A 21,273-nucleotide genomic window follows, 5' to 3' on the forward strand; every position below is an offset into this window, starting at 1 on the left:
TATCGATTCTCTTATTCACGGCCTGGGACTCTTCTATCTGGTTATCGATAGCGATTACACGCATACATAACAACTCAGGCAACTCTAATTTCTGCAATTTGCTGTTTTCATTCTGCGGTCACACTGTGCTGGTATTTTAAGATTTTATATTAAAATAAAAAAACAAGCCAAGCAAAGGCAACGAAAAGCAGCAACAGCAACGAGTGAGCAAAAGTGACAAACAAAAATATGTGCAAAAAATAAAAATAAAAAATCAATGATTGTTGATGTGCGCAATATGCAGCCACAGAGCTAAAAGACCTTGAGACACGAGTGTACACAGTGCTAGTGCTGCTGTCTGCTAGATTTTCCAGCGTCTATTTACATTGCTACCCCACCTGGAGCAGACAGGTGTTGTTGTTGTTGTGTTGTCTGTGGTGGTGCTGCTGCTGCTGTTGTTGTTGTCATCGATATTGTCATTGACATCTTCAGTTGACAGCGCAGCGTCGCGTTTTATTGCACGCCTAAAGTGAACCCATTTTTGTATTTGTTAAATAACTGCCAACACACACTTACATATATGCACACACAAGTATAGATACATGCGTAGCCTAATCAGTGACTGTGGTATTGCCAAAGATAACAGCCAGAGCGCATTTAGCTAATATTGTAGTCAGCGAGAGAGACAGCGCTTTTGCCCACGTTTTGTACACAGCTGGCCAACTGTGACTCAACATTGGCGTTAACTGTCGCTGGCTCTGCCACTGCCTCTGCCTCTGCCCATGCCTCTGCCTCTGCCTCTGCCAGCGCCCAGACATTACAATAGTCTCCAGTCTCTGAGCTCGCTGCTGCCGCTGTTGCTGCTTCTTTTATTCAAATATTGAAGAAAACAAAAAAAAGTTAGCAATAAATCCAGTTGAACACATATTCGCCATAACTGTGATTTGTTTTATTTGAGCTTCACTGTGTGTGTTTTGTGCTTATTCAATTAATACGCTTGTCTCGTTTTACCGTTACTGTGCGAGTTATAGAGTTGTTGTTTTTTTAATAAATGTATTCATAATATACGATATATACAGCACAGCCGTTGCGCCGCCGCCTAAATGATTAGTACGAGCAGCATGAGGTCACAGGAGTCGCAGGGTCAACAGGCAGCCGGGCTGTCCCGACCCAAAAACAATGCGTCCAGCAGTCAACTGACCCCGGAGGAGAACGATGCAGTGTTCAGGCTGTTGGGTAGAAAGTGTCAGGTGAGTCAAATTCCAAGTATACGCAATTAAACCTATATAGTTCATAGTTAAATGTGGGACGTCAGGCTGATTAATTCGATGTGATTAATGCTTAAAACTCGACGAGCCTGGCCGATCGATCGTCACCTCTTCTGCATTACAGTGCGTCACACTTACGCATACATATGTAACTACACTGTGCCATCGCTATGATAAACTGTAAATGTTTTATTTCCATTAGTGTAAATGTAAAGCTTTTTCAATATTTATGAGAAATAATTTAACACATATTTTTTTAACAATGTGTTGGTTTCTTATATCGTGATGTAATCAAACAAATAGTTTTGAAATGTTGTCATAAAATACATAATAAGCAATGATATTCGATGTATGGTAAAACATGGAACTACATGAGTTTATAGATAGCTGCGGTAGGAACACCGAATGAATTTTTAAATTATCAATATTTTATATATAAATAATATATGATTTCATATATTTGAATATTCCATTCCAATAAATTTGCTAGCTTAAATGTAGATGTTGTCAGCTATATTGAGCCTTCACTGTATGTTATTTCATATGCAGCTTGATTAAGCATTTCCTGCGGGTGGCAGCAGCAGCAGCAGCTCAAGTAACACCCAAATAATCAAATGTGCAAATGCTGTGCCAATTAAATGCGGCGCAACGGAACCTTGGTAACATTAGATAAATGGTCAGCGTTTGCCATTTGGTTTTCATTGTATTTCAAATGTTTTGCATACGTTTATACAGTATATTCATACAATTTATTGTAGACCTTTAAAAACGGTTATCAGCGATTGCTTGGGCTTTTTAAGTCAATAATGAATCGGCCATTCGTAATTTTCGACATATTGACAAAGCTTTATTTATTTTTTTTGCACCCAAATCCGTTAAGGAACGTCGAGCTCACACACACAAGCAGACATTCTTAAGGTATTGAACGGGCTGATAAGCATTTGCAATTGATAAATACAATATAGAACAAATAGTGGGCAGACTTATCTTATCAGATTCCATAGCCAATGCCAAAAAAAGTGAAGATAAGAAACGTTGAGGCCTTAAGGAACGCTTGAAAACATGGCAACAAAAACTACGAACACTTACTCTAAATATGATGCGATCCATATCTAGATATGTATTTAATTAAAATGCTTACACGATATGTAAAAGTTGTTGTGTCTGTTTTTAATTGTAATTCACGCTTTGCTAATTTTCGACTTTCCATTGACAAACATTTAAAATGTTTTTGAACTTTTGCTTTTCGCTGGAAACAACAACAAACAACATGTTAAAACTAGTAGCACGGACGAAGTGGCAGAGAAACCTGATACCCTGTAATAAAAATAAAGAGCATTGTTAACACAAACTTATATATCGATATCTTCTGTCGATTCGATAAACATGCATTTATTTATTGAGCTGCTATCGTATTGAATTAGTTCGCCATAATTCTTGATATAGATCAGAAATGTAAATTAAATTTTGGACTATTTTTAAGCTGGCCTTATTAAGCATACCCTGTAAATTGTATCCATCTCCGGTGGTACAGAAATAATTCAATGTAATATTAGTTACAGAACACGCCCCCATTGACCGACCCGCAAAGGCTATTGTGGTTAATGACACAGCTGCACCTACAACGACGGGCAGCGACGTCGACTGCAATGTTGGAAGTCTGATAACGCTTAGGCCTAGCAGAATTACCTCACAGCATGATGTTGTTGTTGTTGTTGATGCAGCCCATTTGTCACTCATTTGTTTGCATTTATTTTGTATAAACTTATTTCACGCATTTTACTGTACATTGGCCAACTGTGGCAACTGGCAACTGGACTTTCTAATTGCTGTTTTGCCTTTTGTCTGTTTTCGTTGTTGCTCTTGCCGTTTTGCAGACGCTGCTGCTCTCGTTGTCGTTGTTGTTGTCGTTGCTATTTAGCTGGGCTTTTAATGCGCTCCATCGCTCCCTTGCCCTCCACACTCTATCCATCTCTTTCTTTCCATCTGTCACACACACACACATGTACACATACCCGCGCAGAGACTTAGCTAAGCTGCGCTGTGACGGCCAGTTATTTTTGTTATTGTTGCCATCGATTTTTATGCTTTTGACAGCAACAACAACAGCAAAGCTTGTCTCATTTAGTATGCACATAGAAGGCAAGACATCTTTTTACAATGCTACTTATGTCCACACACACACACATTTACAGTTGCGCTTAAACATCAATAAAAAAACAAATATGTTCACAATTTCGCACTTGGCGCCGCGTGGGCAACACTTCAACGTCTACATCTCTTTTCATCTTAAGAGGTCACAGAAAGAGACAAAAAAAGAGAGCGGAAAAGGGAAAGATAGCCGTTGTTTAGCTGTCGCATTATCTACTAATGTAACACATATTATATCACATTCAGATGCACTCTTGCCATACATAACACACAGCCCCAAGATTCGTGTGACCCAGGCATGGCACAGGTGCCATCAATTTTATCCAAACATGGCTCGGTCATGGCCAAAACATTTTTGGCCAAATGTCAAGTGTTGTGGCCAAGGCCGACAAAACTCAAACCAATTTGCGATTATATAACAATTATCTATTGTTTAAGTCGGAGTCTGAGAATTCAATTGAACTGGCAATATTACTAAATATTTATAGGGTATCATAGCTATATATAGATTACCGACCACATTGCATTCCATTTAAAAGAATGCAGGACGCCACAGCTTTATCACACAGCTGTTAACTATAATACAGTAGTCGCTCGAAAGTTAAAACGCTAAGGTTTCAATGTGGGTTCTTATCTGCCAAAGACTAATAGATTCAAACGCATATAAAAGTGTTACAAAATGGAAACGAAGAAAATACTTGTGTATAAGTCGTTCGGAAATAATCATCGGAGTATTGTTGTTAAAGTCTAATGCATTATAATTATAAATAATCATTAAGCAAAAAAGTATAAAATGTTAAATTCACATCGCTTCGCTGCCTTAATACAAATTAACATAACAGAGTTCTGTTGTCTCACTGTTAGGATGGTCCGAATTTCTAATTAGCAGTGTCACTGTTCTTAACAGCACAATAACAGATCTGTATTTTAATAGATTTTCTCTGCCGAGATTTATTCGTCAAGCTTAACATTAATAACCACATTGTTTATAGCTGAAATCAAGAAACTTCTGTAAAGTCCGATCTTTTATTTATCTGAGCGAAAATGGCATAAGCAAATAATTAAATAGAAATCACCTTTGTCCCTAGCTCTTTTTTAACATGCTCTCTTCCCACTGACTCCTCATCAGCATACTACATATGATCCATTGTTTGCAGTTTAGAAATTGTTGAAAGTTTTGTTGGATTTTGATTTAATGATCATAAGGCAAAGGCATTTATTTTGTCTTTACTTTTGGCAAGAATTGTTAAATGTGGCAGTTTTGTGGTCTTTATCGCCACCATTTCCTGCGAGGCCAATAAAAAAGGAAATTATGAAGAAAAGCGCTGTCTTAAATCACCACAAATATCATTTCCGTTGCGCACAGACAGAGAATAACGCAGTGCGCATTGTGCAAGTCCGCACGAAACTAGCTGGGCACAGAGTGTCTCACCAGTGGAGTCCGTGGCGGCTATCAATTTGTAGGCCTACGTGCTGGGCATCCCCAAGAGTCCGAGCTGTTGCAGTTGCAGGCAGTTAGCCAGCTTGACTGATATGCTAATATGAATGTTGATTTTGTAGTGAATGTGGCTAATCGGTATTCAAATGAGCAGCGTATGGCCAAAGACCAGGTCTGTGACAAAGCAAGCGGCAGAGCGCGAAACCGAAAGTCAGATGAGTTTCTCAACTCGAACGCGACGGTTCGCAGTCTTTGACCGCTGCATTCAAATGAGACGTAGACTAAAGGTGTGGCCGCCACAAGATTGGCCAATTGTGCTTTTTTCTCTGGGATTTGAGGACTGCCCTAATACATGCATTTGGTAATCAAACATATGCTAATCAATTGCCACATCTTTGCAGACTTTGAACACTGCCGTTGTGCAGATCTACAAGACGGAAGGCAATGCTCACTCGCACTGGAAGAAAAAGCATACGGGCGTCGTTTGCTTCGTCAAGGATAGCGCCATACGCTCCTATTTCTTGCGCGCCTACTGCCTGATCAAAAATGAACTGATTTGGGAGCATGAGATATACGATGGCATGCAGGTTGTTAAATCGCGTCCGTTTCTTCTCACCTTTGAGGGCAGCGTAAGTGATCCACATAACCAGACATAGATTCCAATAAACGTATGCTTGCACTTGCTTGTAGGATGGCAATGTGGGCCTAAATTTTATCTCGGAGGATGAGTGCGATTCGTTCTTTCGTACCATAGACACCACGATTGAGACGCGGAATCGGAAACGTTTGGAGAAGCGGAATAGGCAAAAGCCACAGCAGGCGCCACATGCACCAATGCCACCTGTCAACCGAGAGCCAGCGCGTCCGCCTTCTATGCAGAGTAGAAATACGATGCAGTCGACGACGACGACGACGTCGACAGTGGACAGCGGGGCCGTGCAGCTGCGCAACAATAAGATCAGCTCGGTGACACTGACCCCGGCGCCGGCACCAGCGCAGGCGCCAACGAAAAACTTCTTGTCAAGCAACTTTGGACTGAGCGGGTCAGCGGGCAAGGATAAGAAACGCCGAGTGACCAAAGCGGATATTAGTCAGCCGACGAACTTTGTGCACATCAGCCACGTCGGTTGGGATGCGAACAAGGGCTTCGATCTGACAGGCAATGAAAGCGACGAGATGTTGGTTAAGTTCTTTGCCAAGGCGGGCGTCTCCGAGTCCGAACTAAACGATCGAGACACGCGTGCATTCATCTACGACTTTATTCAGAGCAATAACGTGCTGGCCTCGGTCAAACAGGAGGAGACTGAATCGCCTACGGAACCAACGCCCACGGAACCGCCACCGGTGCCCAGTCGTCATCATCCACATCATGTATGTTGCAATCTCTGCTTTAAGTTTTATTTAAATTCAGACTAAATTCTTTTTATTTTACTTTCTTGCAGTCACAAAATGGGAACCAAAGATCAGCGCCGCCGCCACCACCGGCGCGACAGCCGCCACCGCCGTTACCAACGACGGCACCGGGCGCTGCACGTGCTCCGCCGCCACCCAGCAGACCGCCACCCATTACAACGGCTCCACCGCCGCCACCACCAGCAATGGTCTGCCCACCCGCAGCAGCAGTATGTTAAGCTACTCAATTAATTCTATTCTCGTAACTAAATGTATTGCTATTTTCTTAGCCGCCACCACCACCACCAGCACCTCCTGCGGCTGCGCCGCCGCCGCCTCCGCCACCACCACCCATGGCTCCACCGGAAATGCCAATCATTGCGTCTACGCAGACATCGGCACAGGCCGGCAAAGTGGCGCCACCCGCGCCTGAACCAGACACGCGCAGTGCGCTTATGGATGCCATACGCAAGGGCACAGCGCTTAAGGTGAGTGCATTTCGGACTTATTAAGAAATCAGTCTAAATATCCATCTTTTGGCATTGCAGACAGTGAAGCCGGCCGCACCGAGCGCCAACACTAGCGATCCACGCAACGATCTATTGGGTCAAATACGTGAGGGTTACACCTTGAAGCCGGTGACTGAACGTAAGATAGCAGAACAACGGATTAGTGATGGCAGCGCTGGTGGCACCGATGCCCTGGCCGATGCCTTGCGTCGTGCACTTGCGGCACGTGGCACCGTCATGCATTCAGACGATGAGGAGGATAATACCTCCTCAGATAACGATTGGTCCGACTAGATTGACAACAACGTGGCCATAAGGAACGGTTGATGGCAAACAATTTATTCCAAATATAAGCAATAATTTAATTTGTGATTTGGCATTTTGATTTATCGCCAGATAAATCGCTGTAAATACTGTTTAGTGAATTTTTCATACCTCCTTAATTTAATTTTTTTTTAAAACTGTAAAACAACAAAAAAACGCAAATTTATTAACACAAGTTTTAAACGAAGAGAGAAAAAATACGAAAATAATGATGATTGCATATGAAAGCATTTTTAACGTTCTTTTCAAATTCACATATGCATATCTTTACCTTCAATTGCTCAAAAGAAAACGAATTCATAATCAAAAACAAAAATAAAAGGGATTACTTAAACGTTTAAATAAAACAACAATATTTATGTACATACATATGAATATGTATCCACAGCAATAAGTCTAAAATATATGTATATCTGTATATGCTTAACTTGTTCAGAGATGTGCCAAAAATGAAGAAACTATAAAAAACTACGCCCCTGTCAGAAAACAAAAAAAAAAAAACAACTTGGAAAAGTCTGTAAATAAGACCTAAGATATATATTTTGTGAAAATTTGTCTAAATTAACAAATTAATATAATCGAGGCCCAATTAGATTTATATGGGAATAACTTTACCGAAGCATGAACCTAGAAAAAATATGAGGACTGAGGTTTTTTCTATATCAGCGATAATAATGTGAGTGTTAATGTGAATATATGTGTATGTTTTAACAAATTTAAAAACAAACTAATTAATATCAAATTATAATTGAAAATCGTATGAACTTCGCAATTGCGAGCCCTAACTGACTAATCGAAATTGCAAATCAATTAATAATATAATAATATTATTCGCTCAAAATTTAACAATTAATATTAATAATTAGCTAAATTGTTTAAATAAGTAATACAAATATACTAATGGTGTATAATTGAAATATGCCCTATATAACCAGACCATAATGCTTCCTAAAATTCTTTGAAAGAAACTAACCCCCAGTTTTGATTATCTTCTTTGCCTAACCCAAAACTAAGGGAATTTCAATCTACCAACTAAACTGATTCCAAGTATTAATGCTTTTAGTTAAAGTGCATTAAATGCATATAAATGTAGTCATTTCTTTAAACATTTCACATATATGTTGAAATTAGATAATATGTTTTTGGTTTTTTGTTTGTTTTTGGAAAAATACTTGAAAGGTCGAGGGTCAAGTTGTGTTAATTAATGCATTGTCGAGTCGAAAGAGTTTTGTGCGATTTGTGTGTATTTAAATAAGTACAACTACGTACATGTATTCTATATATATATATAGTTACTTATACATATATATATTATGTATTCTATTGTATTATATAAGCCATTAATTTATGTAATTTACGTAAATAAAGTTGTGTATATCTAACTTAAACTAATTTTCACTTTACATGCATTGTATTATTCGAATTTTGGTAACGTATATATTATATATACGAGTATTATGCAACTAAGTTAAGGATTCTGTATGAAATACTTCTATTATATATATACAAGGTGAGTCTATGGCGTCTATGTAAGTGAACGTAACTGTATGCTTAAAATTAGTTAGGAATTAGGAATTAGCTTATTCAATAGGGTTTTCCTGAGCCACATTTGCATCGTCGTTGAGCTCCCGTTCAATGTTGGCATTATTATTATTTTCAGCTATTTCATTGATGTTCGAATCATCATCGACTGCCAAACGCGGCTGTTGCTGCTGCTGTTGCACTTGCTGCTGCACCTGCTCCAGCTGCTGTTGCTGCTGCTCATTGATGCGGTTCTCAGTCTCTTCGCTGGCGCTGCGAACGTCTTCAGCGAGCGCCCCAATGCAAACTGTTGTAGTCGAGAGTTCTGGTTCCGGGTCTGGGTCCGGCTCCAGCTCTGTCTCTTGCTCTGACACCTGCGTCTCTTGGACAGCAGCGGACAGCTCATGGTTCAGTACATTCTGTTGCTCCTCAGCGCAATTGTAGTTTGACGAGCTTGCAAAGACTGGCTGGGCCAGTGTCTCGCTATCCTTAGGCGCGCTCAGCGTCACAACTGGAGATGTGTTGTGCTCCTCATTTGTTACGGTCTTCTCAGCTGCATCCAACTGAGGTGCTTCCGGGTTGATATCTCCAATCGCCTCGTCCGTGGCTGCCAATGGCTGCTCCTCTGCCTGGCTGCAAACGCTAGTGATGACAAAATTGAAAGCTGTTTGCGATTGCGACTCGGCCTCGTGTGGCACTTGTGGTTCTCCTTGCGACTTCGACAGGTTTTGATGTCTTTCTTGATCACGATCACATTCCGACTGTTCATCCATACTCGGGGGCTGTATTTCACATATTTGGGCTTCGCTTGGCTTCGCTTCAACACCTTGCTCCTCTGATGCGCTGGTCGCTATTTCCTGTGACTCCACTGTCGGCATTTCTGATCGTGGCTTCACTGCCTCCACGTCAATTGGCGTCTCCATTGGCATCGTCTCTGACTGCAGTTCTTTTGATGTTTCTGTCTGTGGATCCGCTGGCAATACTTCAGACTCGGTTCTTGTTTCTGATGCCGGGTTTTTAACTAAGTCCTGCTCCTCTAATGGCTGCAGCTCTATTTCACGATAAATGCGTTCCTCCCGATCTTCGTACGTGTCCATGTTCTCATCCGCTTCATCCGCTGATGAAGCGCTACCATCGTCATCATCACCCTCGACGTTTTCATCTTCCGCACTATCCTCACTCTCGTGCAAGCCATTGTAAAGCGTGTTATCAGCTTCGCTACCATTGATATTGACATCGGAGATGTGCAAGTCCTTCTCCTGCTTAATAATCACATTACTTAAATCTAGACTATTTATATATTCCGACTCTTCGCCCATTCTTTCATTGTGGTTTATCTCATTGGATTTGCCCGGTTCATGTTGCTCCGTTTCCCTTTCGTCGTGGCCGGCCGAATCCTGCTCATCCGCATAGCCACGATTCAGTGGTTCAGGCTTTATGGCAACTGCATTGAAGGGCACCGAGGCGCCACTTTCCACTGCCACAATTTGTGGCAACTGCTCCACTGAGGTTGGTAGAGAATTGGACGAAGATGCAATATCCCGTTGCACGCCGCCCCCAGTGCTTTTACGTGCTGTGGATTTTGTTGCACTCTTCTTTATGGGATTTGCTGGTCTCTCCACCACATGGCCTTCCTGGGGCACTGCTTCCACGGCGCTCTCTGGGGGCATTGCCTCCTCTGCCATGACCACACCGCTGGCTATATGAGTAATTTGCATTATACGATCTAGCTCCAATCGATTCGGCTTAACATCTTCTTGCACTTCGGGTAACTTTTGGTTATCCTCACTGTAGTTGCGCTCAAGCTGTAGCATTGGTATACTCGTCATGACAGTAGATTGTGGCTCGAACTCCTCACGTGGCGCAAAATCACTAGCAAAGCTGTCATCCAAACGTTCCTGCTTAATGGTCATAAAAGCACTGCCTGCAGTCTCTACTGTTCCCTCGATTGGAGATTCGTCAGGGGCTGTTGCCGTCGCCGTCGCTTTGTCGCTTGCCTCCGAATCCCTATTACGCTCCTTGTGCTTTCGTTTCTTTTTCTTTTTAGCGCTCTTACCCTGCAGCTCGTTGTCGTCATCTACGAGGGATGAATTGAGCTGCCCATGATTTTTGGTTATTTTCAGCTTAAGCTTGAGGGGCTCTTGTTTGATTTGCACGCCATCGCTGCTGGGCATCAGCTGTTTGTCGTAGGATTCATCAAAGACTTCCTGCTTCACAGACTCAGCTGGCGCAATAGCTGCTGGAACAGCTGCTGCATTACCACTGTCATTGGCCGCATCCTCTTCGCTGTCATCGTAGCCAGCATCTGCATGGAAATCATCACAGGCAGGCGGCTCATCATCTGGGTCGCTGTCAGAATCTTCAGCGGCTAGCGGAGGTCCAGTGTCATCGATGTGCACCTCCGGCTCATGTTTAATGCTAACAAGCGTGTTCATTGTATTCTTAAGCAACTGATCGACGCGTTTCAAATAGTTTTTGGATGACACCCGATCAGTGCTACGGCCCACAGATGATGCGCGCAATAACGGTGATCCCAAGCGTTCGAGCACAACCACCGGCTGCATATCCCCTTGTTTGGTGTATACGCTTGACGATTGCGCAATGTCCTCGGCATCCAAATCGTTTTCGTTTTTAATGCGCATTTGCGCTTCATGGTCAGCTGCTTCGGGCATTATGTGCTTGGAGTGATTCAAGTAAATCTTCGCACAGTGCGGTGCATGGCGCATATAGGCGATTTCACTGCTGAGCAGACGACTGCACCCACCACATTGGCGTGTGCGACGAGCACAAGGATGTGTATTGTAAAAGAAATTCGTTAGAAACGTTTTCTTGCACAATGGACACTCTCGGTCGAGCACCAGCAGCTCGATGGGGGTGGGTATCGTATGCTCGCGCAGATGACGAGAGTAGGCATAGTTATTCGCAATGCTTGCATCGCACAGTGGACACTGATAAGGTGTCTTGGATAGTTTATGCCACAGCTGGTGGGCCTTAATATCGCTGAGACTGTGATGGCTCTGATTGCAGGCACTGCAATAATAGCGCAATATTGTAGGTAAATGTGCTGCTGTTTTATGTTTCTCGGCCAGCTCCTTGCTCTCGAAACGTTTGCTGCACACACTGCAACTGGCCTTACGAGTTTTCTTGGCGGATAAAAAATATTTGTTCACCTCTGCAGGCTCCTCCTTGCTGCATATGAAATAATTAATAATATTGGCATTTTTGTTATTTACCAAAGTACTTACATTTCAGTTTTGTTTGCTGGCAGCGACTGCTGCTGCAAGCGCAGTTTTTTCCGCCAGGTTACTGGCTCATTTTTGACAGCATCCAAAGCAATATCTATTGTACTTGATTTGACGTTACTGCTGCTACTCGCTGCGTCCTCCGTTTTACGTTTACGCCCGCGCTTTGCAGGTGCAGCAACTGTTAACGGCTCACTTTTAAATATCGGCTTCACATCAACAATCTGTGAATGGGATAAGTTCGTAAATACCTTCATGTTTTTTTTTTTGAGTTGATGCTGTTGTTTACCTTTTGGGGATCCACATTTTTAAGGCCCAGTAGTTTTCGTGTTTGATTGTTTGTTGCGTAGCACATTTCCCTAAACTCATAAAAATCATTGATTTTATCCACGCACAGGCTGCACATTGTCTGCGGCATTTTATCGTTGCGTGTAACCTGTAAATGGGGTGTCGTTTTTTCTTACAATCTCACGTATTTTCAGTAGGAAGATAGATATTGTTTACCATAAAGCCAACCAAATCGAAAACTTTTTGACTCAGGCTGGGCTCGTCCAGGTCCACAACATCACTCTCAACGGGTAGTATTGGCACTTTGGTCGGATTATCGATGCCGCACAGACGACATATCTTGTACAAGTTTGCCTTGAGAGCCGCATCAATCTTAAAAGCGAAGCGCTCCATATTGTTGCTGCTATTTAATTTCTTGCTGCTAAAATATTATTCCTACATATTTATTGTTGAACTTGCTGCAAAAGTGTTCATTTTTTGTTTATTGCCCACAGAAACTAGTGTGCCCAAGCATTTGATGCCAAGCACAAATGGCCACACTTGCCAGGGCTACAGTGCATAAAAACAATAACAACAGTTTTAAACATGTATGTTGTAAAACTGAACCCAATAAAAAAGTTTAATATATTTATGAGATAATGATTCACAAAATACTCACAATTATCAAATAAATATATAGGATTTTTTTATGCCAATTTAAAATTTTTATTGTGTTTATGCATTAAATTTAAATAAATGATAGTTGCTATATATTCATTTTAATCGCATATATTTTACTAATTACAAAATTCATTCATGCGTAAAATTTAAACGACCAAGCTGCAACAATGTTACATTCTACATGTCGATATTTAAACCAGTCACAATCAGGGTCAGGGCTGTCAAATGTTTATGTAAATCGTAAGCCATATAGAATTTATAAATGTTATAAAGGTGGCGTTTTGTTGCGTAGAGAATTCTTTTTAAAAATGCTTTAATAATGCATTTAGTTCTAATTAGATTTATGTTTAAAATCATATCAAATTGATTGTGACTCGATGTTTCGCAGTCACTGGTCACAGACTTACCGATATTGACATCTCTACTCAGTCGAGAAATTTTGATATACACAAGCTACCAGATCTGTTCAGTGGCAACGGACATACGGATTGTGCACATAAAATAACAATGGATCAGTATCTGAGCCGACGAGAGAGCTGCTGGCTCCATCACCATAGACACACGGGAGATGAAAATTTACTGATGCGTCGCATTTACAGCTCTATGGGCATGTTCAACAGTTACCATTCCAATTGCAATCCAAGCACCGCTGGGCAGGATACTGGTGCCATATTCAATCTGGAGTTTAATGCCGATGGCACCATGGTTGTTGCAGCTACTGAGCGAAAGTGCGTTCTCGTCTTTGATGCAATCACACAAAAGGAAATCTTCAAAATTCCCGATGCACACACTGACAGTGTCAATTGCATTAAGTAAGCATTCATGGCCTTCCTTTTTATTGTTTGTTGAAACAAAATCAATTTTTTTTTTAGGTTTTTCGATGATCGTTTGTTTGCCACAGGCTCAGATGATTTTACAGTAGCTTTGTGGGATCTGCGCAACATGAAGCAAAAGCTGCGCGTTCTTCATGGTCACTCGAATTGGGTGAAGAACATTGAGTACTCGTCCAAGGATAAGTTGCTTGTTACTTCTGGCTTCGATGGTAGCATATTTACATGGGACATCAAATCGCAGACAGAGCAGGGTTTAATCTCGCAACGTGTTTTCCATGCCAGTGGACTTATGCGTTGCCGCATCTCACCAGCTGGAGATAAGTTGGTTTTATGCACCAGCAGTGGTTACATTATGATAGTACATCACTTGGATCTGACTACATTGCACAAGGATCTGTGTGGATTCCGGGTAAGACGGCAGTCATTCAAGCATTTTAAGCTAGCCTAATGTGTATCCCATGACAGCCTGGTATCTACAGGCTTATGCAGCTGGGCGATCAGTATATACCGCAGGCTGCGAAATATGATCATGTCTTTTCGAAGTATCAAAAGAAGAATCGTGTGGAACTAGTCACTGATTTTCCAGAGCAAAACGATGCAGAGATGATAATGGCGCTACAGATACATCCACAGTGTCGCTGCATGCTGACTAGGAATGTCAGCTGCGATGAACAGAGCGAATGGACTTGTATACATGATATAAACGAGGAGCCCGAACTGATTGATGACGACAGCAATGACGAGGACGAGCCCTTGACTAAGAAGAAGCGCACACTACTTCCCCAATCCAGTGAAACCGAGCAAGAAGAGCCGGCACAGCGAGGTGTACAAACTCGTTCACAGGTGCGCCGAATCTTTTACCCACGGCGAGTAAATGGCACAATGTCCTTGGTTAGTGCACGCTCCGATAGTTTCATACCGGACATCTGGGCGGCTGAGGTAACGGTGCAGGAGAGAGCTATACGTCAGAGTCGTGCACGTAACTCTGCCAATCATGTTAGCGGTTACAATTTTGTTTACGCCATCAGCAGCGGTGTGTTGCCACTGCGCTACTCCTCGGCCAGTCGCTTGCTAAGTGGTGCAGCGCGTACACGCGTTGCTCTGGGTGGGGATCAGAGTACACAAACCACAGATTCTGCTGCTGCGGCTACAGAGACAACCGGTAGTCGGAGCAGCAGCACCAGCAGCAGTAGTAGCAGCAGCAGTGCCAGTGCTAGTGGAAGTGGCAATAGCAATAATGACAACGTCGGTCCAGAGCTTGGTGCAGGTTTGCGCATGAGACCGCTCAGCAACATCTCAGCTGCAGCTGTGGCAACGGCAAGTGAAAATGCTGCACATACCATATTAGTGAATGCCAAAAAGTTACTCTACTATGCCTCCGAGACGAACAACAAGCCAGGATTTATTAAGGAGCCGGGCTTTTCAGCGGATGGTCGCATCATCTGTTCGCCCTATGCCAATGGGGTGCGCCTGCTCGGCTACCAGGCTGACTGCAGTGACTATCCCAGTCAGATAATGCTAGAGCAGGTGAAACATAGTCCACGACAGCTAGTAGAATTGGCCAACATTATTGAGCATCAGGATGTAGTGCTCTGCGCCAAGTTCAGTCCACGCGAGCCACTTCTAGTAACTGGATGCAACAGCGGCGAGGTAGCTTGGTATCGGCCGTGTCTATAAATGACACAACTAATTTCTAACGTGTACATTTTTTTTATTAGCTCTAAATACATGTCCTATTTTCTCGAACCAACATCAACAACAATGTAATTGCCAATGAACTTTAATATCGAGCGATTACAGAGAACCGATTAAATTAATATCCATTATAGTATAGAATTTGTATATTGTTTTCGTATTTGTATTTGTATTGGTTGTGGATGTGGCTGTTGCACATATTATTCACATATGTATTTAAGCACTTATATGCTACATATTTTTAATTATGTATTTTAAGAAACAAATTATAAAATTACAAATATCTTTACATTAGACTTTAACGAAGCTAACTCCGGCGCCACCACCCAGAGCTGTACGGATAAAGGGAACGCGAATGAGCGAAAAAACGCCTGTTTCAGTAGTAGTTACCATATCCGCTCCACTGACCATAATTGTAGCTAGCACCGCCGGCGCTGGCCCCTCCACCACTGCTCCCAGAGCCGTAACCACCCCATTGGTTATAGTAGGAGTCGTAAGATTGTTGCTGTTGTTGCTGGGGCGGATAGGCTCCACCGCTCTGCTGTGCATAGTAGGCGCTTGAGTTGACCGAGTTGTAGTTGTAGTTGGCATTTCCAGCAGCTGATCCACCATTGTTGTAGGTATTTGGTGCGGCAGATGAACCACTGGGGGCGACGGCGCTATCCTTCGTGCTGGTAGAATTCTTGCGACTTGGGCTTGTGTCATTGCTGGGGGATAGAGAAAAGCAATAGTTATATTTTCGTTGATTTGGTCCCGTTCGTACGTTCGTACCTTTTCTTTTGCGCCTCGTTAGCTTTGCTAAGAGCCAATTGCAGTGAGCGTTGAGCATCCTGCAGACCCTTGGCAGTGCTGCCGAAGTCCTCCAGAAATTCGACCTTCCGCTGCGCAAAAAGCACCTTTTGATCTGGCTCAATGTCAGCGCGTGCCATAAACTTATCCATAATCTGTACAACCTCCTGCTCTACAACTTGCGGTCGTTGCAAGCACAAATCAATCATTTGTAGGGCAACACGAGTATTGGCCGGATCGCGCTCTAGCGCCTTCTGCAGTACCGCTAGGCCACCGCCCAGATCATTGCAGATCTTGTTGAGAAATCGAGCGTATTTAATGGCTAAGCTACCGGCAATCCCTTTGTTTTTGCTGTGTTCAATGTAATGTTCGTACAGTGCACGACATTGGTCCAGAGCACCGCGACGTCGTTCTACATTGATGCGGCGATAGGCTACTTGCAAGAGATTGGGACAGCGCTGTTCTAAGCGCTCCAGCACTTCGGCGGCGCCATCAAAGTTCAGTTGGCACTCCTCAAAAGCGGCCCACATTAAATGTAGACTAGGCTTCTCCGGATGATGAATGCGACAGGCACGGCGATACACCTCACGCGTAATGCTCACTATATTTTGGCTTTGGTCATTCAGCGACTCTAGGTAGCGCAGCATCTTCAGCCAAAATTCATCATACAAAGCGCAGGCAATGAGGCAACGTTCAAAGAGTACCAAAATGCGTTCTCGGTCGCCCTTTTCGATCTCAAAGTCAAGATAGTCCTTCCAGTTTTTTAGCTGAGCCCGTTCCAGTGGCTTCACATGGAAGTATGGGCGCTTTATGCCCTCCTCAAAAGACCAGCGAGCCGTCACTGCATTAACAGTTAACTTGTGCAGCTTGCGTCGCGCTGATATGGCCCTTTCTTTAATGGCGGTTATCTCCTCTTCGCTGAGCGTGCCGAGATCGCTGAGATCAATGTGAGCTGCCTTCGATGTGACAGCCGCGGATGATGACTCGTTTATGGTCAGATCGGGGTTATTTACTGATTCATCAGTGGGTGTCTCACTACTGTCTTTGGGGGATTTTCCACCAGACGCCTCCTTGTGCTTATCGTCACGTTCTCGGTCACGATCGCGCTCACTCTTAGCATCCTTTGAGCTGGCGCTGTCACGACGACTTTTGGACGATGACTTGGATGATTTGCTTTGCTGGCGTTCGTGCCAGTCTCTGCGCAAGCGGAGCAACTCCTCGTTGCTAATGGTAGAGGTTATTGCTTGTTGATGAATGATATCCTGAAAACTGCAAGGGGAAGACATTTAAAATCCAATTAAGTTGGCAAAACTCTTCGAACTCACTTGTCAAAGTGGCCATTGTATCCCTGGGTAGGTATCGCAAGGAGACGATCGTAAATCTGGACTACGCGATGATAACGCTTAGATTCATTCTCCCAACGTATGTACGCATCCCAGAGCTTGTCAGAGCGAAACTCTAGGCCGCACGCCTGCACAGCTCGTTCGTATTGGCTGCGTATGAATTGCTCCTCGTCGCCGTGATGCGACTTGATGTGCATCAGATAATGTATCCAAAGATCGACTGACAAGGGGATGGCTTCCAGACCCCGCTCAAATACCTACGTGTTTTTCATTTGTTTTTTTTTTATAACAATATGTTTTTGAATCGGTTTCAGATTTTTTGATTGTTGAACGTAGAGAAGAAATAGAAATGTTTACAAAGATTTGAAAAATACTTTAGCAAGTTCCGTACTTAACACTTAGAAGTCTAACTAACTCGGGTATATATTTTTATTGTTGTTTTTGTAGGTGGTGTCTTGGTGTCTTAAATACTAGCTTATGAATCTTAAATAACTTAATTTAAAATACATAAATACATACATAATTAAGATAGACACACACACAGATAAAGTAACACGATCTTGAATCATATATATATTATATATTCATTTTTTTTTTTTTGCACATATAGACTTAAAAATTTCATTTAAACGCCATTTGTACTTACTTACGGCTTCACGAGAGAACGTGTTGTAGGAGTCGAAGGAGTTGTATGGTGATAACGACAACGATAACGTGCGAAGTGGAGCAGAGAAGTTGATAAACGAACAGTTGACCAACTTGTCGAATTCGTGGGTCAGTTGTGATATTTTCTATTGGTTTTTATTACAACGAAATGTTGCGGAATATACAACAAATATGCTTTGTTGCAATTGAAGCACAACAATAACTGCGTTCACTCACACATAAAAACTAGTTAAGTGGGTCCGATAATCGAACGTGTTGTGTAAAGACAATTGTGAGCTTTTGTATCTAAAGTAACAACTAATTAAACACATATAAAAAAACACGACATATTATTAAAAACACATACATTGAGAAAAGGGGCGGCAAATAAGATCCCAGGTCAACGATTGAGTTATCTATAGATTATAAAACGGTGAATATACCCGAATAGATTTGCTTTACATTTAAAATATTATTCGCTTGTAAAAGCAAATAAAATCAGTTAAAAATTAAATAAATATCAAATTCATTTGATTAATAACTAGAACAAGTAAATATAAAGAAACCTTTTTTAAAATTATTTCCCAAAAATGTAGAATACAAAGACGAATACATTAGATATCGAATTATACAGCTTGAGCTAACATTTAGAATAGAGGACATGCAGTATCATATCTGAAATAATAATTCATTGTATTGAATGTGTACTGTATGCCAGAGTACGTATGAGAAAATACTAATCAATCGAGACCGTGTGCAACACAGATACTGACACTGACCGCTGACTAGATGTGTATGGATCAGTTGGGTTCTATGTACATATAAATTAATATATATTTGGACTTCTTTTCTGTAATTTAGTTTGTTCTGGTTTTTTGGTAATCGTTGCTTTTATTGAATGTAGATTATTTTTTATTCAGTTATAATAAATTGCATTATAACAACACATGTAATATCAATTGTAATTGTAATATTAAGCATAAAACAAAGAATGGCAAATTTTGTTTAATTGCATAAAATTGTGTTGGGTACTCACCTTATAACAGTTTGCCTTGATGCCCTTGCGCTTCTCGTAGTCCGCATACTTGCGCCAATAGCCATAACAGTAGGGGTAATGCGACAGGAATGTGTCGTAGGCTTCGCGTGCCGCCTCAGCATCAGACTAAATTTGAATATAGAATTATAAACCCATCATCAATTGGCTATATATAATGATACTCACCTCGCTGTCCACGTATTGGAGCAAATATGTCCAGCCTGTGAAGTCGGATGCATCGTCTTTGACGACTCGCCAGTATTTGTCGAGATCCGGCAATTTTTTTCGCTCTTTATCTTTATCTTTCTCCTTGTCTTTTTCCTTCTCCTTCTCTTTATCTTTGTCACGCTCTTTATCTTTCTTCTGGCTATCTTTTTCCTTATCCTTATCTTTGTGCTCGCCATCTGCTAGAAAATAATTTTAGATCTTAATTCATGTCATATTTTTCTAAAGAATCTTTACCCACCTTCATCGACCCTAGGGCGTTTCTCTAAGGGCGGTGCATCGTTACTCTCAGTAGTTGGGCTGCAGGGGTTATATTGTTCCGGTTGCTTGCCTTTAGAGCTCCCTTCGCTACTGCTCTGATGCTCGTCATCCGCATCGGCTGCTTGTGTTGCATTCGAATCTTTGCCAGCCTTACGTTTCCCACTATGCTTGGATTCGTTATTGTTGTTGTGCGTGGGCAATTCATCCTCAGATATGACTTCAGCATCAGCAGGCAGCTCTGCACGCTGTGGCGCTGGCAGTTCCTCATCGGATACTTCTTCGGCGTCATTAATTTCTGGCTTACTTGGTGGCGGCAGTTCATCTTCTGAGATGATTTCAGTATTTACAATAGTCGCATTACTAGTGTCCATTTCATGGTCGATTTCATCGCCTAAGCTCTCGGCTATCGCTTGATGCGATATAGAATCTTCGGACGAGCTTAGTTTACTCGCAAGTGGCTGTAGAGCATCTGAATTTGATTCAAAGTTAGCTTTTTTTGTGTTCGACTCATTTTCATCATTTCCACCCACAGAAGGTAAACTGTTGGCATTATCGCCGGCCAAGGAGGCTAACAGCGATGTGTCCACACCTTCTTCGGTTCGACTCTCTTTGACCTCATCACTGGTCTCTGAATGCTGTTCGGTCACGGCACCAAAAGGAAATGAGGAACTCTTTTCATCTACTCCGCCAGTTGTTTCAGCTGTGGCCAACATGTCCACATCGTCATCTAGATTTTGCTGCAGCTGTGCAAGCTCATCGTATTGCATGTCGTCAATAACAGCAGCACCAGTTGCTTCTGCTACAGCGGGTTCCAACTCGTCCTCTTCGGGATGTACCATGGTTGGTTGATTATTGACCTCGTTTGCTTCCTCTTGATCACTTAACTGGTAGGAGTATAAACATAAACATCATTTATATAGATACTTGTAATAGATTGAGTTGTGGTGATGAATTCTTCGCTTTTCCCTATTCTTTAATTGTTTTGCATAATCAGTTGGCCCTTGCAAAAAATCACCTGGAAGCCATCATTTGCGAATGGAACAACGCCACATCCGCATGAAGATGCATGTTTTTCATCATATGCAAACCATTAGAGAGAGGGTATGTGTATGTACATATATGTGGGGGTGTTTGAGTGTTTGAGATACTGACCTGCGCTTGTCGCTTGGATGTGCGACGCGTCGTTCGCGCTACCGCTGGTGCTGGTGCAGCCACAGGTCGACCCGAACGAGTTCGTCGCGCTGCAATATGTACAACAAACAATTAAAACTTCGCTTATGTTAAATTGAGCGCGAATGTGAGTGTACAAAAATGTGCACATATGTGTGCGTAAGTAGGGCTCTTTGCACAATGTGGTGGGTTTTACGTATGCGCCGCGTGATGTTCACGTTTTTTCCACTTAGAATAAGCTTTATTGCAGATTATATATATACGATGCTCACGAAAAAGTAAATAGGCAACGTGATTTATATTTCACAGCGCACTTGAATCATATAAGCTACACTATTTTTTGGCATTATTTACCTGAATTTTCTATTACAACGTTCTCGTCTTGTTCAGACGCCATTTTTGTATTTGTGGCACACGCTGTGTGGTCACACTATTATAAAACTGGTCACAACAACAGTGGGACTGTAGTGATTTAGGGTAAAATTCTGTGTATTTTATATAATA

General features: G+C 42.2%; 4 protein-coding genes across 7 annotated transcripts; 2 read left to right on the top strand and 2 right to left on the bottom strand.

Annotated features, from left to right (window-relative positions):
* Nucleotides 1–78: 78 nt before the first annotated feature.
* Nucleotides 79–7,281, top strand: LOC111596146 (neural Wiskott-Aldrich syndrome protein). Of its 3 annotated transcripts, none has more exons than XM_023310233.2 (7): nt 79–131; nt 1,059–1,229; nt 5,238–5,465; nt 5,527–6,207; nt 6,279–6,458; nt 6,519–6,716; nt 6,777–7,281. In XM_023310233.2, exons 2-7 carry the CDS (start codon nt 1,083–1,085, stop codon nt 7,029–7,031), a joined length of 1,689 nt encoding a protein of 562 aa, XP_023166001.1. In that variant the 5' UTR covers nt 79–131; nt 1,059–1,082; the 3' UTR covers nt 7,032–7,281. The 3 variants fall into 3 exon arrangements, with proteins under 3 accessions (XP_023166001.1, XP_023166000.1, XP_023165999.1); XM_023310232.2 differs by lacking the exon at nt 79–131 and adding an exon at nt 172–203; XM_023310231.2 differs by lacking the exon at nt 79–131 and adding an exon at nt 210–390.
* Nucleotides 7,282–8,447: 1,166 nt separating this feature from the next.
* Nucleotides 8,448–12,712, bottom strand: LOC111596152 (probable serine/threonine-protein kinase kinX). The gene is made up of 4 exons (XM_023310241.2): nt 12,329–12,712; nt 12,114–12,260; nt 11,828–12,048; nt 8,448–11,771 (listed from the first exon to the last, which is right to left on the bottom strand). The coding sequence occupies exons 1-4, from the start codon at nt 12,503–12,505 to the stop codon at nt 8,642–8,644; spliced, it is 3,675 nt and encodes a 1,224-aa protein (XP_023166009.2). The 5' UTR covers nt 12,506–12,712; the 3' UTR covers nt 8,448–8,641.
* A 316-nt stretch (nt 12,713–13,028) lies between these two features.
* Nucleotides 13,029–15,404, top strand: LOC111596159 (DDB1- and CUL4-associated factor 10 homolog). Its single transcript, XM_023310250.2, has 3 exons — nt 13,029–13,584; nt 13,645–14,014; nt 14,071–15,404. Exons 1-3 carry the CDS (start codon nt 13,280–13,282, stop codon nt 15,280–15,282), a joined length of 1,887 nt encoding a protein of 628 aa, XP_023166018.2. The 5' UTR covers nt 13,029–13,279; the 3' UTR covers nt 15,283–15,404.
* A 39-nt stretch (nt 15,405–15,443) lies between these two features.
* Nucleotides 15,444–21,244, bottom strand: LOC111596157 (pre-mRNA-processing factor 39). 2 transcript variants are annotated; one of them, XM_023310248.2, is made up of 8 exons: nt 21,124–21,244; nt 20,752–20,840; nt 19,580–20,483; nt 19,300–19,517; nt 19,114–19,239; nt 17,415–17,689; nt 16,072–17,358; nt 15,444–16,007 (listed from the first exon to the last, which is right to left on the bottom strand). In XM_023310248.2, the coding sequence occupies exons 1-8, from the start codon at nt 21,164–21,166 to the stop codon at nt 15,677–15,679; spliced, it is 3,273 nt and encodes a 1,090-aa protein (XP_023166016.1). In that variant the 5' UTR covers nt 21,167–21,244; the 3' UTR covers nt 15,444–15,676. The 2 variants fall into 2 exon arrangements, with proteins under 2 accessions (XP_023166016.1, XP_023166015.1); XM_023310247.2 differs by having other exon boundaries at nt 19,300–19,520.
* Nucleotides 21,245–21,273: the final 29 nt, after the last annotated feature.

Source organism: Drosophila hydei, unplaced genomic scaffold, assembly GCF_003285905.1.
Source record: "Drosophila hydei strain 15085-1641.00,03,60 unplaced genomic scaffold, DhydRS2 tig00008119-arrow-pilon, whole genome shotgun sequence".
NCBI classification, from domain to species: Eukaryota; Metazoa; Arthropoda; class Insecta; order Diptera; family Drosophilidae; genus Drosophila; species Drosophila hydei.

What these genes read in the sequence shown, in the direction of transcription:
- LOC111596157 (XM_023310247.2), bottom strand. Translation starts at nt 21,166, where the DNA reads ATGGCGTCTGAACAAGACGAGAACGTTGTAATAGAAAATTCAG. An exon ending in ACGCCCTAGGGTCGATGAAG is followed by an intron (nt 19,521 to 19,579) that starts GTGGGTAAAGAT and finishes ATTATTTTCTAG; the next exon opens with CAGATGGCGAGCACAAAGAT. An exon ending in AACGAGGCGCAAAAGAAAAG is followed by an intron (nt 16,008 to 16,071) that starts GTACGAACGTAC and finishes TCTATCCCCCAG; the next exon opens with CAATGACACAAGCCCAAGTC.
- LOC111596146 (XM_023310233.2), top strand. Translation starts at nt 1,083, where the DNA reads ATGATTAGTACGAGCAGCATGAGGTCACAGGAGTCGCAGGGTCAACAG. An exon ending in TGTTGGGTAGAAAGTGTCAG is followed by an intron (nt 1,230 to 5,237) that starts GTGAGTCAAATT and finishes ACATCTTTGCAG; the next exon opens with ACTTTGAACACTGCCGTTGT. An exon ending in TTCTCACCTTTGAGGGCAGC is followed by an intron (nt 5,466 to 5,526) that starts GTAAGTGATCCA and finishes ACTTGCTTGTAG; the next exon opens with GATGGCAATGTGGGCCTAAA.
- LOC111596159 (XM_023310250.2), top strand. Translation starts at nt 13,280, where the DNA reads ATGGATCAGTATCTGAGCCGACGAGAGAGCTGCTGGCTCCATCACCAT. An exon ending in GACAGTGTCAATTGCATTAA is followed by an intron (nt 13,585 to 13,644) that starts GTAAGCATTCAT and finishes TTTTTTTTTTAG; the next exon opens with GTTTTTCGATGATCGTTTGT. An exon ending in AGGATCTGTGTGGATTCCGG is followed by an intron (nt 14,015 to 14,070) that starts GTAAGACGGCAG and finishes ATCCCATGACAG; the next exon opens with CCTGGTATCTACAGGCTTAT.
- LOC111596152 (XM_023310241.2), bottom strand. Translation starts at nt 12,505, where the DNA reads ATGGAGCGCTTCGCTTTTAAGATTGATGCGGCTCTCAAGGCAAACTTG. An exon ending in TCGATTTGGTTGGCTTTATG is followed by an intron (nt 12,261 to 12,328) that starts GTAAACAATATC and finishes CCCCATTTACAG; the next exon opens with GTTACACGCAACGATAAAAT. An exon ending in CCAGCAAACAAAACTGAAAT is followed by an intron (nt 11,772 to 11,827) that starts GTAAGTACTTTG and finishes TTTCATATGCAG; the next exon opens with CAAGGAGGAGCCTGCAGAGG.